Source organism: Triturus cristatus, chromosome 8, assembly GCF_964204655.1.
Source record: "Triturus cristatus chromosome 8, aTriCri1.1, whole genome shotgun sequence".
NCBI lineage: Eukaryota > Metazoa > Chordata > Amphibia > Caudata > Salamandridae > Triturus > Triturus cristatus.
The window spans coordinates 1055856058-1055869650 of record NC_140591.1 but is presented as its reverse complement, the minus strand read 5'-3'; the positions used below and the strand labels follow the sequence as shown (position 1 = coordinate 1055869650).

General features: G+C 41.2%; 1 protein-coding gene across 2 annotated transcripts in view; it reads left to right on the top strand.

The window, feature by feature from the left end:
* Positions 1–13593, top strand: part of LOC146805373 (interleukin-18 receptor 1-like) — a 682858-nt gene that overhangs the window by 495648 nt on the left and 173617 nt on the right. The window contains exon 6 of one of the 2 annotated variants that reach the window (XM_085622594.1): positions 2807–2972. The exons of the other annotated variant lie outside the window; for it this stretch is intronic. Within the exon in view, the coding sequence (XP_085478720.1) occupies positions 2807–2972 (166 nt within the window). The remainder of the gene's footprint in view (positions 1–2806; positions 2973–13593) is intronic. 2 annotated transcript variants of the gene reach the window in all.

Below are 13593 nucleotides of genomic sequence, written 5' to 3'. Positions count from 1 at the left end.
CTTGGAACCTTTCCGTCATTAAATCATTTACGTGCTATGAAGAGACACAGGGACTTATTACGATCAGAGTTGGAATACCTCCGACCTCAGGCTTAACGAGCCTCATCGCAGTTTCAACTCCGACCTCCTAATTTCATGACATGGCAGAGACAGCCTTGGAACCTTTCCATCATTAAATCATTTACGTGCTAGAAAGAGAATGTAAGTTGGGCATCATCTGCATACAGTATTACATTGAATCCCCTATGTTCCACTGCCTTTGCTAGAGACACCGTATAGATGTTAACCAAGGTGTTCTTAAGGCAGAGGCCTTGGGGACACTAGGGGCTCTTTTATGATGCCGTCGGAGTTGCCTCCAACTGACACCGTTGTGGTCTCTGGAACATCCGACCTCCAGTCCGCAGTCCCGACACAGCAATTACAATACAACTGCACATGGTGCGGTCAAACTACTCCAATTGCTCTATGGGAGATTATTCTGCGGCAGTAAACCGGTCGCAGTACAAGCTCCCATAGAGAAATGGGAGATTCTGTTCATCCCTACACCACATGCCAGGCACCTCAAGTTGCCTGCCACACAGTGCAGGGATCAACAGGGGGGGCACAATAGGTGCCCCCTCGACCCCTAACTGGAGGTAGCAGGAGGAGGGGGGCTCTGCTAGGTCCCCAAACTCGCATTTCAACAGGCTTTCCATGTCGGAAAGCCCGGCATGGAAAGCTTGTCAGAAACCAAGCATCGTAATCCAGATGGTGGAAACGCCATTGTATAGGGATTACATGCCGGTTCCGACTAGCCAATGGGCTCCTTGAGACTGTCGGAAGCTAGCCAGAATGACTGGCCGGTTTCAATTGCGACCGCCTACATTGAAATTAGGCGGTCGGAATTGAAACTGCAATGAGGCTTATTAAGCCTGAGGTCGGAGGCATTCCAACTCTGATCATAATTAGTCCCTGTGTCTCAATTCTTTATAGCTTGATGTGTAGGAGGGAGATAAACGGCTTCGCCCTCTCTGCTATAAAAGGTTTTAGCCTTAGATTGGCCTTGCCACCCACCCCATCTGTCCCTAGCCATTGCAACAAGATCTTGGGGAATCCGTGTCAAAAGTAGTTGAAAGATCTAAAAGAATGATGCCTATTATTTCCTATTAGTTGGTTTGAATAAACTCCAGGACCTCTAAAAGCGCAACCTCAGTACTAAAGCCTGGCTAAAGTTGAATTAAGATGTATGCACGATCTCAATACATTCAGAGAATTGGCAGAGCGGCTTGTTCGCCAGTTTTTCCAGAATTTTCCCCGGAGCTCAGAGCAAGGAGATAGGTCTATAGTTGTGCAATATTGAAGAATTAGCATTAGGCTATTTCAACAGTTCTGGCACTTGGAGATTTTTTACAATGGGGTGACTGAACCTAGCTCCAGGGATTGGTTGATCAACACATTGATAGATTTCTTGAATGTTGAGTCCACATATTTTAGGATTCTCGGGTGACCCCAAGTTTGCATTGGGGATAGCAGATTCTGATCCTCCAGCAAAACATTTTCAAAAGCATCCAGTGCTTTGCCATCTCTCTTGCTCTGATCTTGTGGGCCCTGGGCAGACATTGAAGCATCTGAGCTTTTGAAAAAATTGTAATGTATGACCTTCACCTTCTGATGAGAGTATTCAGAGAGATTTTTGCAAAGAGATTGTGACACGATTATTTTTTGTTGTCCTTCTGCAGGAGATGGAAAGGACTGAACTATCTTAAAAATCTCCTTAGGTACTTTGCCAGTCTTACCCATTTGTCTTGAGAAAGCCTCTGCCTGTACTCTTTTGATTCTTTTATCAAAATTTTTTAGAACTATTTTATAGACTGTCTTGCCCTCCAGAAGGTAGTTCTTCCTCCATTTTTGTCCTGAACATATTATAACTTCAAAAAGGAGTTGGATAAGAAATCACCCTTTAATTGAACCTCCAAAAAAGGAGACAAAATCAGTAACCTCTATTTTAAGTTAATATTGAAAAAAGACTCAAATTAAAAGCACACTTGAAACTATGTTTATCACTGGAGAGAAAGGTACTGTGTTCAGGGGGCTGTGAGTAACGTACAGAGGTTTTATCAAGTCACTCACATTTAAAGGAGCCAATGGGTAAGATGGGCTGAGCCGTTTCCCCATGCTGTATGCTGTGGTGGGCATAAGGAAAATGTGAATGGCAATATAGCAGACAAGTGGATGAAGCTAGCCTCAAAGTCACGTGTAAAAACAACACAATTTGAGCTGAATATTTGTGGTCAATTTAGTGTGAGAAATTTGCTGCAACAAGATGTTTGTCCAAGAGAAAAAAATCTGTTTGTGCTAATGTGCTACAAAATTTGGTAAAAACAAAAGGCAGCCTCATAACCATGTTTCTTTTATATTTCCAAATAAGTAGTATCAGTTGACCAGAAAACTTGTTACAAATTCTGCCTAAGGTTTTAAAAAACTACCCTGACATCACAATTGCAATAATATTTTATATTTTAGGTTTGGGCAAAAAACAGCACAGTTTAAGTTGATTATTTGAACTGAAATTAGCATGAGAAAGCAGTTGCAACATGATTTATTTGCCAGAGAGAAAAACATCAATTTGTGCTAATTTGTTGTAATGTCAGTGTCAACCACAGAATCTGGCAAAAAAACAGTAACCTCACAATCAGTGTATATTTCTAAATTTGTAGTATCCATATCAGTTGCTCAAAAAATTAATTTTCAAACTTTGAGGTTTTATGAGCTACCCTGACATTACAATTGAAGTAATGTTTTATTTGCTTGTTTATTTTTCTTGTAGGAAAGCCACATACACTAAAGTGCAAAGGATTTATTGGCCACATAAAAGAAAACAGAGATGGTAAACTTTACTGGCTAAAAAAGGAAGCAGGGAGTAATCCAAATTTTCTTATGGAGTGTGCAAATAAAATATGGAAAACACCGTGCGAAACTGAGGTCAAATTTAAGTAAGCATAATAAGATTCCCCTTCCTTAGAGCTCTAGGGAAAGTAATGGGAAAACTGGCAATTTATGTTCTGAAATATACCTGCAGATGCCTGCGATTATTGAAAGTATTTTCTTAAAATATTGTTTATTGCCATTAATGCAATGTTTCTTGACTATTTCCCCACATTATCTAGGATCCTAATAGACACTTACCTAAATTGTCTATTCACTAAAAACATAAAGGTTGAAGTGATATTATAGTTAGTTATAGTATTAAGATCTTACCTTACATGGTTATTCTCTAACTTGGGCACCCTTAAGAGTAGCTTAGTTGTGCATGTCTTCCCCAGTTTTTTTTCAAAATCTCCCTCTTACCAAGTTCAAAATGTTCGCAAGTATGGTACATTGAATCATGGTAGGCAGGAGGAATTGGGGTAGGGACATGGACTCGGATAACAGAGGACAGGAGGGACATGGAAAGGTGCACCAAACTGACCCTACAGGGCAGGCATCAGGGTTTCCAGAAGCACAATACACCACACAGCGCATGCGGGACGGGAGTGCAGCACAACAATCCATAGAAAGCAATAGGGAGGGGACAGGACCATGCACATGGACAACAGAGAACAGATGGGAAAGAGGCAATGGTAGCTAGCTGACCATAATGGACAGACAGGAGAGAAAACTGCAGAATAACAGACCATAGAGGGCAGGAGGGACGGATCAGGGGCATTACAATGGAACAGACAAGCCAGGAGGGAGGGAATAGGGGGTCTGCACATGGAAACAGAGGGCTGGGGGCAAGGTGGCAGGGCAGGAGCAGCAAGATGACCATGGAGGTCAGGCAGATGGGCACTAGAAACAAGACACACCATGGAGAGCAACAATGAGACTATGGTGGCATACACACAGACCATGGAGGGAAGGTGGGAGGGGGTCAGGGGCAGCTAGTTGACCACACAGGGAAGGTGGGAGGGGCCATGGCAGCACAGAAGACCATGCATGGCAAGCGGTAAGGTTAGTGGCAGCACAATGGCTATGATGGGCAAGAAGGAGGGTGCAGGGGCATGCACAGAGGACCATGGAGGATAGAAGGGAGGGTCAGGACCTGGGCACAGACAAGAGAGTTCAGGGGAAGGGGCCTCACAACAGACCGTGCGGGGCAGGCAGGAGGAGCAGTTGCAGCACAACAGATCAGGGAGGGCAGAAGGGTGTGGCAGTAAAATGAACCATGGAGGACAGGATGAAGGGGATAGGGGCATGGCATGTGGACAGGCAGGGTGGAGGTAGCAGGGACAGGGTACAGTCATCTGACAATGCTAGGAAGGTGGGAGGGGAGTGGCAGCTCAACAGACCACTCAGAGTAGATAGGAGTGGCAGGTCCATGGAACATAGTGGGCAAAAAGGATGGAGCAGGGGCATGCACAAAGACATCGGAGGGCAGGGGGAAGGAGAATAGGGGCAGCAAGCTAAGCACAGAGGCTACAGGAGGAGTGGACTGGTACATCATGCTAAATGGAGGGCAGTGGCAGCACATCAGACCATGCATGGCAGGAGGGAGGAGGCTAGTCCATGGATTCAGACAACAGAGGATAGGGAGCAGGTGGATGGGGCAGCAAGCTAACTATTCAGAGAAGGTGGGTATTAGGAACATTATTGTTTTTAAAATGTGTGTCTGTGCGAACTACTTAAAATATGAACAAGTATGCAGCATAATCTCACTTTTATTCAGGAAGAAGAGGAGGTTTGTGACTGTGACTCCGGGCTCACTTGGCAGAAACAACCCCTGACCCTCCACCCCCATCGCAAAATGTAATGCCCGTGAAAAGGGTAGGTGGACACAGTGTTATATAGAACATAGTCCTGAGAGCACGATTGAAAATGAAAACTAGATGTAGTATATGGTATAAACTATGCACCAAAAAGTGTGATATAAGATGAACCGAGGCGTGAAATATAATATGCAATACATTGTGCGCAATGACAGATTCATTGGAGAGCGCAAGATAGCACAGGCACTAGCGCGTGCTATGCGATATGCGCCTTGAAGTGTAATATGCACAGGGCAGTGTTGTGTAACATAACTAGTCTCTAAAGTTGTAATATAAAATATGTGCTGGGGAGTGTAACGTTGCATATGCACTGTGACAAAGATATGGATCCCAGATTGTAATATGTATGGCATAGCGCTGTGCGTTATAACATACACATCGAGGAAGGCACGTTAGATGGGGCAATATAACTCGTGCGAAGGCAAGTGTGGCATGACATATTCACGGGGTGGTGTTACAGTGCACATGGGCTACAGAGTGTCATAGCATACACACTAGCTGGTGGAATACAACACAGAGGTGTGAGGCAATCGGCGGGCACTGGTGGGTGTGACACAGCATTGGGCTCAGCCAGGAGCACGCTGTGACTCTCAAGTGAGGTTCGTCTCCTTTCCAGAGAGTAAAATAAAAAGTTTTACACATCCGGCGGTGGATGTGTTTTTTATTAACCGTGAGGGGGGTTTCTTGCATAGTTTGGTTGAATTTTTGTCGAATCCCCTTTGAATGGCTTGGTGTGCGTGTATATTAAATGTGCCCGTCAATAGCTACCCATGTTTGTATAAATAAATGACAAGGGTGTCTACTTGGAGAGTACCCACCGGCGGGGGCGCCGGGATTAGGCACAGTAGGGCATCAGACACGTCAGAGCTTCACTAGCGGTGTAAATACATTCCATGTGGATTCATTCTATGCATAGTCGCCTTTTAATGAATATCATGCAAATCGTCATGGTGATAGCTACATATGGTTTGTCCAGCATATCCTAGGTGTTTCTTTAAATATATATATTTTTCAAATAATAAAAAACAAAGGCCGGCCCCGGGGGATGGGGTCCCCGGAGCCATAAGTGGCCTGAGGAGGGGGGCAACGCAGCCCCCTCCTAAAGAATTTAAATAAAAAAAAGGCCATGACCCGGGGTTTGGGGTCCCTGGGCCGATTAAGGCCTTGGGAGGGCCAAATGAATTTTTTTCAACAAAAAAAACTTAGGGTGCAGGCCCGGGGGGATGGGGTCCCCAGGGCCAGTAAATTAGAAAAAGAAGGGGGGCCACACAGCCCTCCTTCTTAAAAAAATAAAATAAATAAAAGACTGGCATCGCGCTGGAGGCCACGCCCCCTCCTTGCAGCACTCTGCAAACGCACCCCCAGGCCAGTTGTAAGTTGGGGAATTAATTCCCCTTCAATACTGAGGGTCCCTGAGGGCCAACTAACCCAACAGGTATCTCCAGTGTGCACCAGGGAGCTGCGTTGCAGACAGGTGTTCTGAGGCCGCGCCCATTTTTACACCTCTATGCAATGCAGCTCTGTGGCGCTTACTGGAGGTACCTAGTGGGCTAGTTTGACCCTAGGGACCCTTAGGATTCAAGGGGACTTAATCTCTCAATTTAGAACGGCCACAGGGCGCGTTTACACAGTGGTGAAGGGAGGGGATGGGGCCTGAGGTGACGTGTGCAAACACGCCCTGTGGCGCGTTTTAAGTTGGGGAAATAATTCCCTTTCAATCCTGAGGGACCCTGGGGGCCAACTAGCCCACCAGGTGCTTCCAGTAAGTGCCACTGCTCTGCGTTGCAGAGAGGTGGTGCAGGCTGTGCCCCTTTTTACACCTCTCTGCAATGGCGCTTACTGGACGTACCTAGTGGGCTATTTTGCCCCTAGGGATCCTCAGGATTCAAGGGGACCTAATCTCCCAACTTAAAAAACGGCCACAGGGCATTTTTACACAGTGGGGAAGGAAGGGGACGGGGCCTGAGGTGACGTGTGCAAACACGCCCTATGGCACGTTTTAAGTTGGGGAAATAATTCCCCTTCAATCCTGAGTGCCCCTGGGGGCTAACTAGCCCACCAGGTGCTTCCAGTAAGCGCCACTGAGCTGCGTTGCAGAGAGGTGGTCCAGGCCGTGCCACTTTTTACACCTCTCTGCAACGCAGCTCTGTGGCGCATACTGGAGGTACCTAGTGGGCTAGTTGGACCCTAGGGACCCTCAGGATTCAAATTAACTTAATCTCCCAACTAAAAACGGCCACAGGGTGTGTTTACACAGTGGTGAAGGGAGGGGACGGGGCCTGAGTTAACGTGTGCAAACAAGCCCTGCAGCGCGTTTTAAGTTGGGGAAATAATTCCCCTTCAATCCTGAGGGACCCTGGGGGCCAACTAGCCCACCAGGTGCTTCCAGTAAGCGCCACTCCGCTGCGTTGCAGAGAGGTGGTCTAGGCCATGCCCCTTTTTACATCTCTCTGCAACGCACCTCTGTTTCGCTTACTGGAGGTACCTAGTGGTCTAGTTGGACCCTAGGGACCCTCAGGATTCAAGGGGACTTAATCTCCCAACTTAAAACGGCCACAGGGCGTGTTTACACAGTGGGGAAGTGAGGGGACGGGGCCTGAGGTGACGTGTGCAAAAACGCCCTGTGGCGCGTTTTAAGAGGTAGTTTTAATCCCCTGCCCTATTATATACTAGGGGCTTACATAGGAGGTCATGCTGATCACAGGGGGACCCCAACGCATAGTGTTCCCTAGTGTATGTAGGTGTTTTCACTGTATTCTGAGTGTCTTTTAACATAGCACTGGCTCTAGGACTGGTTAGTCAGACTCAGTTACCACCAGTATCCGTCTGAAAAAGTTGAGGGTACAGGATGATTTTGCAACAAGGCTTCTTTCTGCTCTTCTGTTTGTTCTTTCTGCACGTTATCCTTCTTCCTGCACTTTTCTTCGTCTTTGAGGACTTCTGTTGCTTCTTTCTGCATTTCTTTTTTTTCTTTCTTCACATGTCCTATCTCTGTAGGCATAGTTAGAAATTAGCATTTAAAAAACCTTTGAAATTCACTGAAAAAACCATAGGTTTCAGGCACGTAATAGTTAGGAATTAGCATTTAAAAAACCTTGAAAATTCACTGAAAAAACCATAGGTTTCAGGGGCGTTATAGTTAGCTGGACTTTTCACTCGTACAAAACCATTGCAATTCCCCCGTTATAGTTAGTTCAGCTAACTATAACTCGCGTGCCCGCAATGCACTGCTGATGACGTCACATATTACATCACTCATGACATGGTCAGTGACATCACTCATGACATCACTCATGACATCTCAAATGATATCACTGATTACATCATCCAGTGAATGTGTGTTTTTCTGAAAATTACATATGTAACTAGGTTTTTTAAATGCTAGTTCCTAACTATAACGTGCCTGAAACCTATGTTTTTTTCAGTGAATATATATATATATAAATACATACATACATACATCCACGGTTTAAAGTTCTATCGCCTAATTGCAATGTAGACGGTCAGAGCTTAAACTGGCCGGTCTGACCGACTAACTTCCAACTCACATAATCCCCTATGGACGGCGTTTCCACCGTCAGGATTATGATGTCAGTTACTGGAAGGCTTTTCATGTCAGGTTTTCCAACATGAAAAGCCTGTCGGAAAGCGACTTTGGGGACCCTAGCAGGGTCCCCATGCATCTGCAGCCTCCAGTTGGGGACCTAAGGGGCACCCATGGTGCACCTCTGTAAATCCCTGCACTGTGGGCAAGCATCGTGAGGGATTTACCGGAACTCCCATTTCTCTATGGGAGCTTGTGCTGCGGCCGGTTTCTGATTGCCCTACAAGCTCCCATAGGGAAATGGGAGTGTGCTTCCGCACCAAGTATGGTCGCATTGTAATAGGGTGTTCGGTACTGCCGATCTACGGTCAGTTGGTACCTACACAGAGACAGTGCCTGTCGGACGCAACTCCGACCAAAATCGTAATTTGGCCCTTAATTTTAAATAGTAACTAAAATAAAATTTAAAAAACTATCACACATCTGTACAAACAACAAAAATATGTAACCTTATTTACATAACATAACAAACACAATTAATAGGTCTATACATTGAATTACACTAAAAATTCAAATAATATACATTTATATATTTGAAAAAATATAATAACAATGTTTTAACAAAATAAAAAGTATATATTAAAAGTTAGTATTCAAAGCAATATAATAAATATAAAACATTTAAAAACAGTTTTTAAAAACCATGCAAACATTTCAAAGAACCAAAATATTATACATAAAGAGAAAATTAATTAAACAACAATAAAAAAACAGCATAAATCCTCTCTAACCAACATTAGGGAAGCTGTTAGACTTCAAAGGGGTTAGATTTTTTATTCTCACTCTAATTTATGGAACAGTTGGAAAGTATCTAGACTCTGGAGGGGTTAGATTTACTATTCCTGCTCTTACTGTTCTCACTTCAGTCTAAGCACAAGTAGGGGAAATGTTGGTATTCATAGTGGTTATATTTACTATTCCCATTTCATTCTAAGCAACGGCAGGAAAAATGTAGGACTTCAGAGAGGTTATTTTGACTATTCTCATTCCAGTCTAAGTAACAGTAGGGAAAGTGTTGAAATGCGGAAGGGTTATATTCACTATACCACTATAATGCATGCAACAGTAAAATGAGTTGAACTTCGGAAGTATATAAACCATTGTAACAAAATTATTTTCTTGAAAATAATTAAATACTTCACAACAATAAATGTTTAAAACATATTTTACAAATTTTTTACAATGTATACTTACAAAATAAATAAGATATGAAAAAAATGTTTAACATTTTTTTATAATTGAGTAAAATTAAATAAATTCCCCCACAACCCCAAAAACACCCACAAATAAAAAATAATAAATAAATAAATAGTTAGATGAAGGTATTTCTGAAATTGAACAAATAAAATGAAGAAATTCATTCCACTCATAATATTATTAAAAGCACATATCAATGAATAGTTTAAAGAAAACATATAAAATATGCATCATTTCCACTTATAATATTAATTAAGATTGACTCTTAAATAATCTAGAATTCCAATTAAGATTAACTGATAAAAAATGTACATACTTTGAATCACTTCCATCCCTATTCCCCTATGAAACCGACAACCTACTACCAAAATATAAATTACTATCAAAAGTATAACAATTTAAATATGCATTATAATTACAAATTAAACCTTAATAAATTGAAAACAATAATTTAAAAAGCAATTAAAAAAATATGAATTGATTAAATATGTATTTTACGGTAAAAACATTATTTATCTCATGAATTAAATTAAATATTATTTAATTAACTTCTAACCCTGTTACCCTAGAAACTCAACAGCCCACTCCTAAAATATGAGCTGCTAGCATGCATAAAAACATATACATTAAAAATTAACAAATTGCAATTAAATAAACAAAATAACAATTAAACAATTCCTTAATAGTTAATCAATAAAAATATATATTTAATAATAAAAATATCAAGCATTAGAATTAAATAAAACAATTAATTAACTGTGTATTCTATTCCTATGCAAAACCAACAGACGGCTACTACATTGCAAATTACAAATTAAATAAAATGATACAATTAAACATTTAAAATTGCAAACTGTGTTTTAAAAAATAAACACAATTATGCTAGCAATACAGACATGTAAAATAAACATGTATAACAAATATATTACATTGATAAAGCAACAATATTTATTACTATTAAACAGTATTAAATACAACAATATTCTTGAAAAGGTATTAAATGCAATAAAATCAATACTCTGTTCCAGGATATTCTCTTCCACATTAATTTGAAAGTCAAAATATTTTTGACACGATATTCATGTCACAAATTGTTTAGAATCCGATATTTGTGTCATTTACCCTTGTCAGGGGGTGTGGGGGTGGCAGCTGACAATCTTTTCCAGTTGTCCATAAAAAGTAATACTCTTTGCATGGGCATAAAGTGGAAAGTGAAAATCCAGTACTCTCCTTTTCATGTGTGTTCAAGTGGGGCATACATGCACAGAGCCTCTGGAGACGCTCAACCTACGAATTGATGCAAAGTCTGAAAGTTGGTGTATCACCCATGTAGACTTTGGGGGTGGCCTTGGAGAAGTCTAGGCACCCTACCAAACACCCATTCGAAAAAAAGCCTAAAGCAGTAAAATACAATTCAAGTAGTCTAGTAAATCTGTACTCTTAATTTGAGTCTTCTTTTTAACTAATTAAATAATCACCAATCCACTATGTTGTTTCATTTGCTCCTTGTTTTTGCAAATGGCACTAGCACAATATTAGTCACTATTTTCACTATCCACCATCATTGCTCTGTTACTGTGGCATACCTACGTCATGCAAGATTGTTTGTATATAATGATAACTAGCAAACAAGTCAAGTCAAACTTTATTCGGTTAGTTAAAACCATCAAAGTACATATCACAAAACAAAACAATTCAGGCACAGCACAAACATACATTAAAATGACTCAATCAAGTTATGGTGCCTTACTAGAAATTGGGATAAAACATCATATAAAAAAGTCGGGCCCCAGATCATCCCTAATAGGAGAAACCAGGATTAAGTGCTCCAAGCAAATTTAATCAGTCCTGGGAATTAAATAAATATCTAAAATAACAATTGACCAGATCAAAACTTAACCATTATCAAATGAGGTTAAAATAGAATAATAAATGAGTGACATAATTAAGAAACGGAGTCCCCACCATGGTCCGGTGGTAGCTTGTTCCTACGCCTAATTGCGCCTACTATATAGCTTGCCACCCCAAAACACACCACTGGTGTCGCCAGCATTTGCAGGTATGACAGTGCTGGCCTAACTTGTTCAAAGTTGTGACCTTTTAGGAGGGGGATAATATGTTTCTTACGTAGTGAGTGATAACTAGCAAACAATTTAATACATCTACATATATGTACAAATGCGCAGACCACATTATGGTGTCAGGGAAGCTTAGGTTTAAATCTTCCTCAGGGGGAGCCACAGTTTATATGACTAAATACGGAGGTTTCCAGGAATACAGGGTTGCCTCTTAATATTTTGTACAGTAAAATACACAGCAGTGCTTTGATCTCTAACACCATCTTTCACTATTGTGCTCTCTTAGGGTTAGGAGCTATTAAAACATTAGGCATCCGCACTGATAGAGTGCATTTGTTTTGTATTCAGAGGGCCTTATCACTGGCGATGTGGAGCAAAGAGGGAAATGAGGTCTGTGCTTTTTCTTTTCTTGAAATAGTACTGTCTACAGTGCATGCATTACCTTGATACATCCATGAATTAATGCATGAGTTATAGACTGCATAACTCAGAAACATAAAGAGGAAATTAGTTCTCACTGTTGCGAGCTCTGCTGTATGCAGCCATTGTACTAAAACGGAGATTTTCTGAATTAATGTATGTGCTGTGGATATGGGAATATTGGGAAAACAAACAGACAGAGGAGCACAATAGTGTACAGGGACATTGTGACTGATTTTGTAACACAGACTCTACTGGCAAACAAGCACTGGCAAAGCTAATAGGTCCTGCCTTGGCAAGATGATGCAATGGTCCATTTCGTTATTATATTTTACTGGAAGAATGTGCCACAAAAAGAATAAAGGAAAATATGAGACAACCTAAACAGAGCCACCATATGCTTGCTGATGTGACCTTTTCTTTTTAGCAGTGATGATTTTTATATAGAAACCTTTCAGTTGTACCATGAATATTCTTCTTCTTCTTCTTCTTCTTCTTCTTCTTCTTCTTCTTCTTATTATTATTATTATTATTATTATTATTATTATTATTATTATTATCATCATCATCAACATAATCATTATTATTATTATTATTATTATTATTACTACTACTACTGCTATTGGAGAAGAAGATCAGCATACATCCCCGTATAACTCAGCTCTAAGACTGCTGGCAGTTACAATGTTACAATGCCTCACAGAGTGAGGGGTTTTGATCTGGATGTCGCAAACCCTTTAAGTTTGAGGTAGAATTTTGTTATTCCCCATTAGTCTCAGTGGGGGGAGAATCCCCTTTCCCACTGAAACATAAACTTCTCTAGAAGATGTGAGATCAAAATGGGCTTATAGGTGTCCTTAAACTGTAGATTCAATTCTATGCAGAGTGTAACTAAGGACACTTATAAGCCAAATTTGATCTTGCATCTTCTAGGGAATGTTACAATGCCACATTATTGAATGAATGAACTGCCAATTGTACAATGTGACAGCTGCTTCCAATGAAGTGTTCTGGTGCTAGAAAGCACGGCCAACGAATCTAGGTACTGAACTTTCCTAAAAGGAAAGTCTTCAGGCTTCTGTTTTAATCACTCAAATCTTTTAGCAAGTCATTCTACAGCTTAGCAGCCAGTATAGAGATAGAATAGTCACCTCTCCTAGCCTTTTCAACTCTGGGAATGCAGAGAAATCTCTGGTTTGAGGAATGGACCTCTCTGATGGGAGGATATTCAGTAAGGCTGCTACAGGGGTAGTGAGGCCCCTTTCTTTCAATAGCTCTAACGCGATAAAGAGAATTGGCATAGTTGTGCACTCTTGTTTTTCGTGAATGGGCTGGTAAGCATATTAGGATCTTTTTAGAGACATCAGCATTGCGAAAAAAGTTGCTGTAATTTCGTTAATTTGTGGTTTGAAGGAGAGTTTCTCATCAATGTATCCCTAGGTTTCTCATTATGTAGCTGAGGCCTGTGGTTCTCCAAGATCCTTTGGCCATAGACTCAACAGGTCTAATG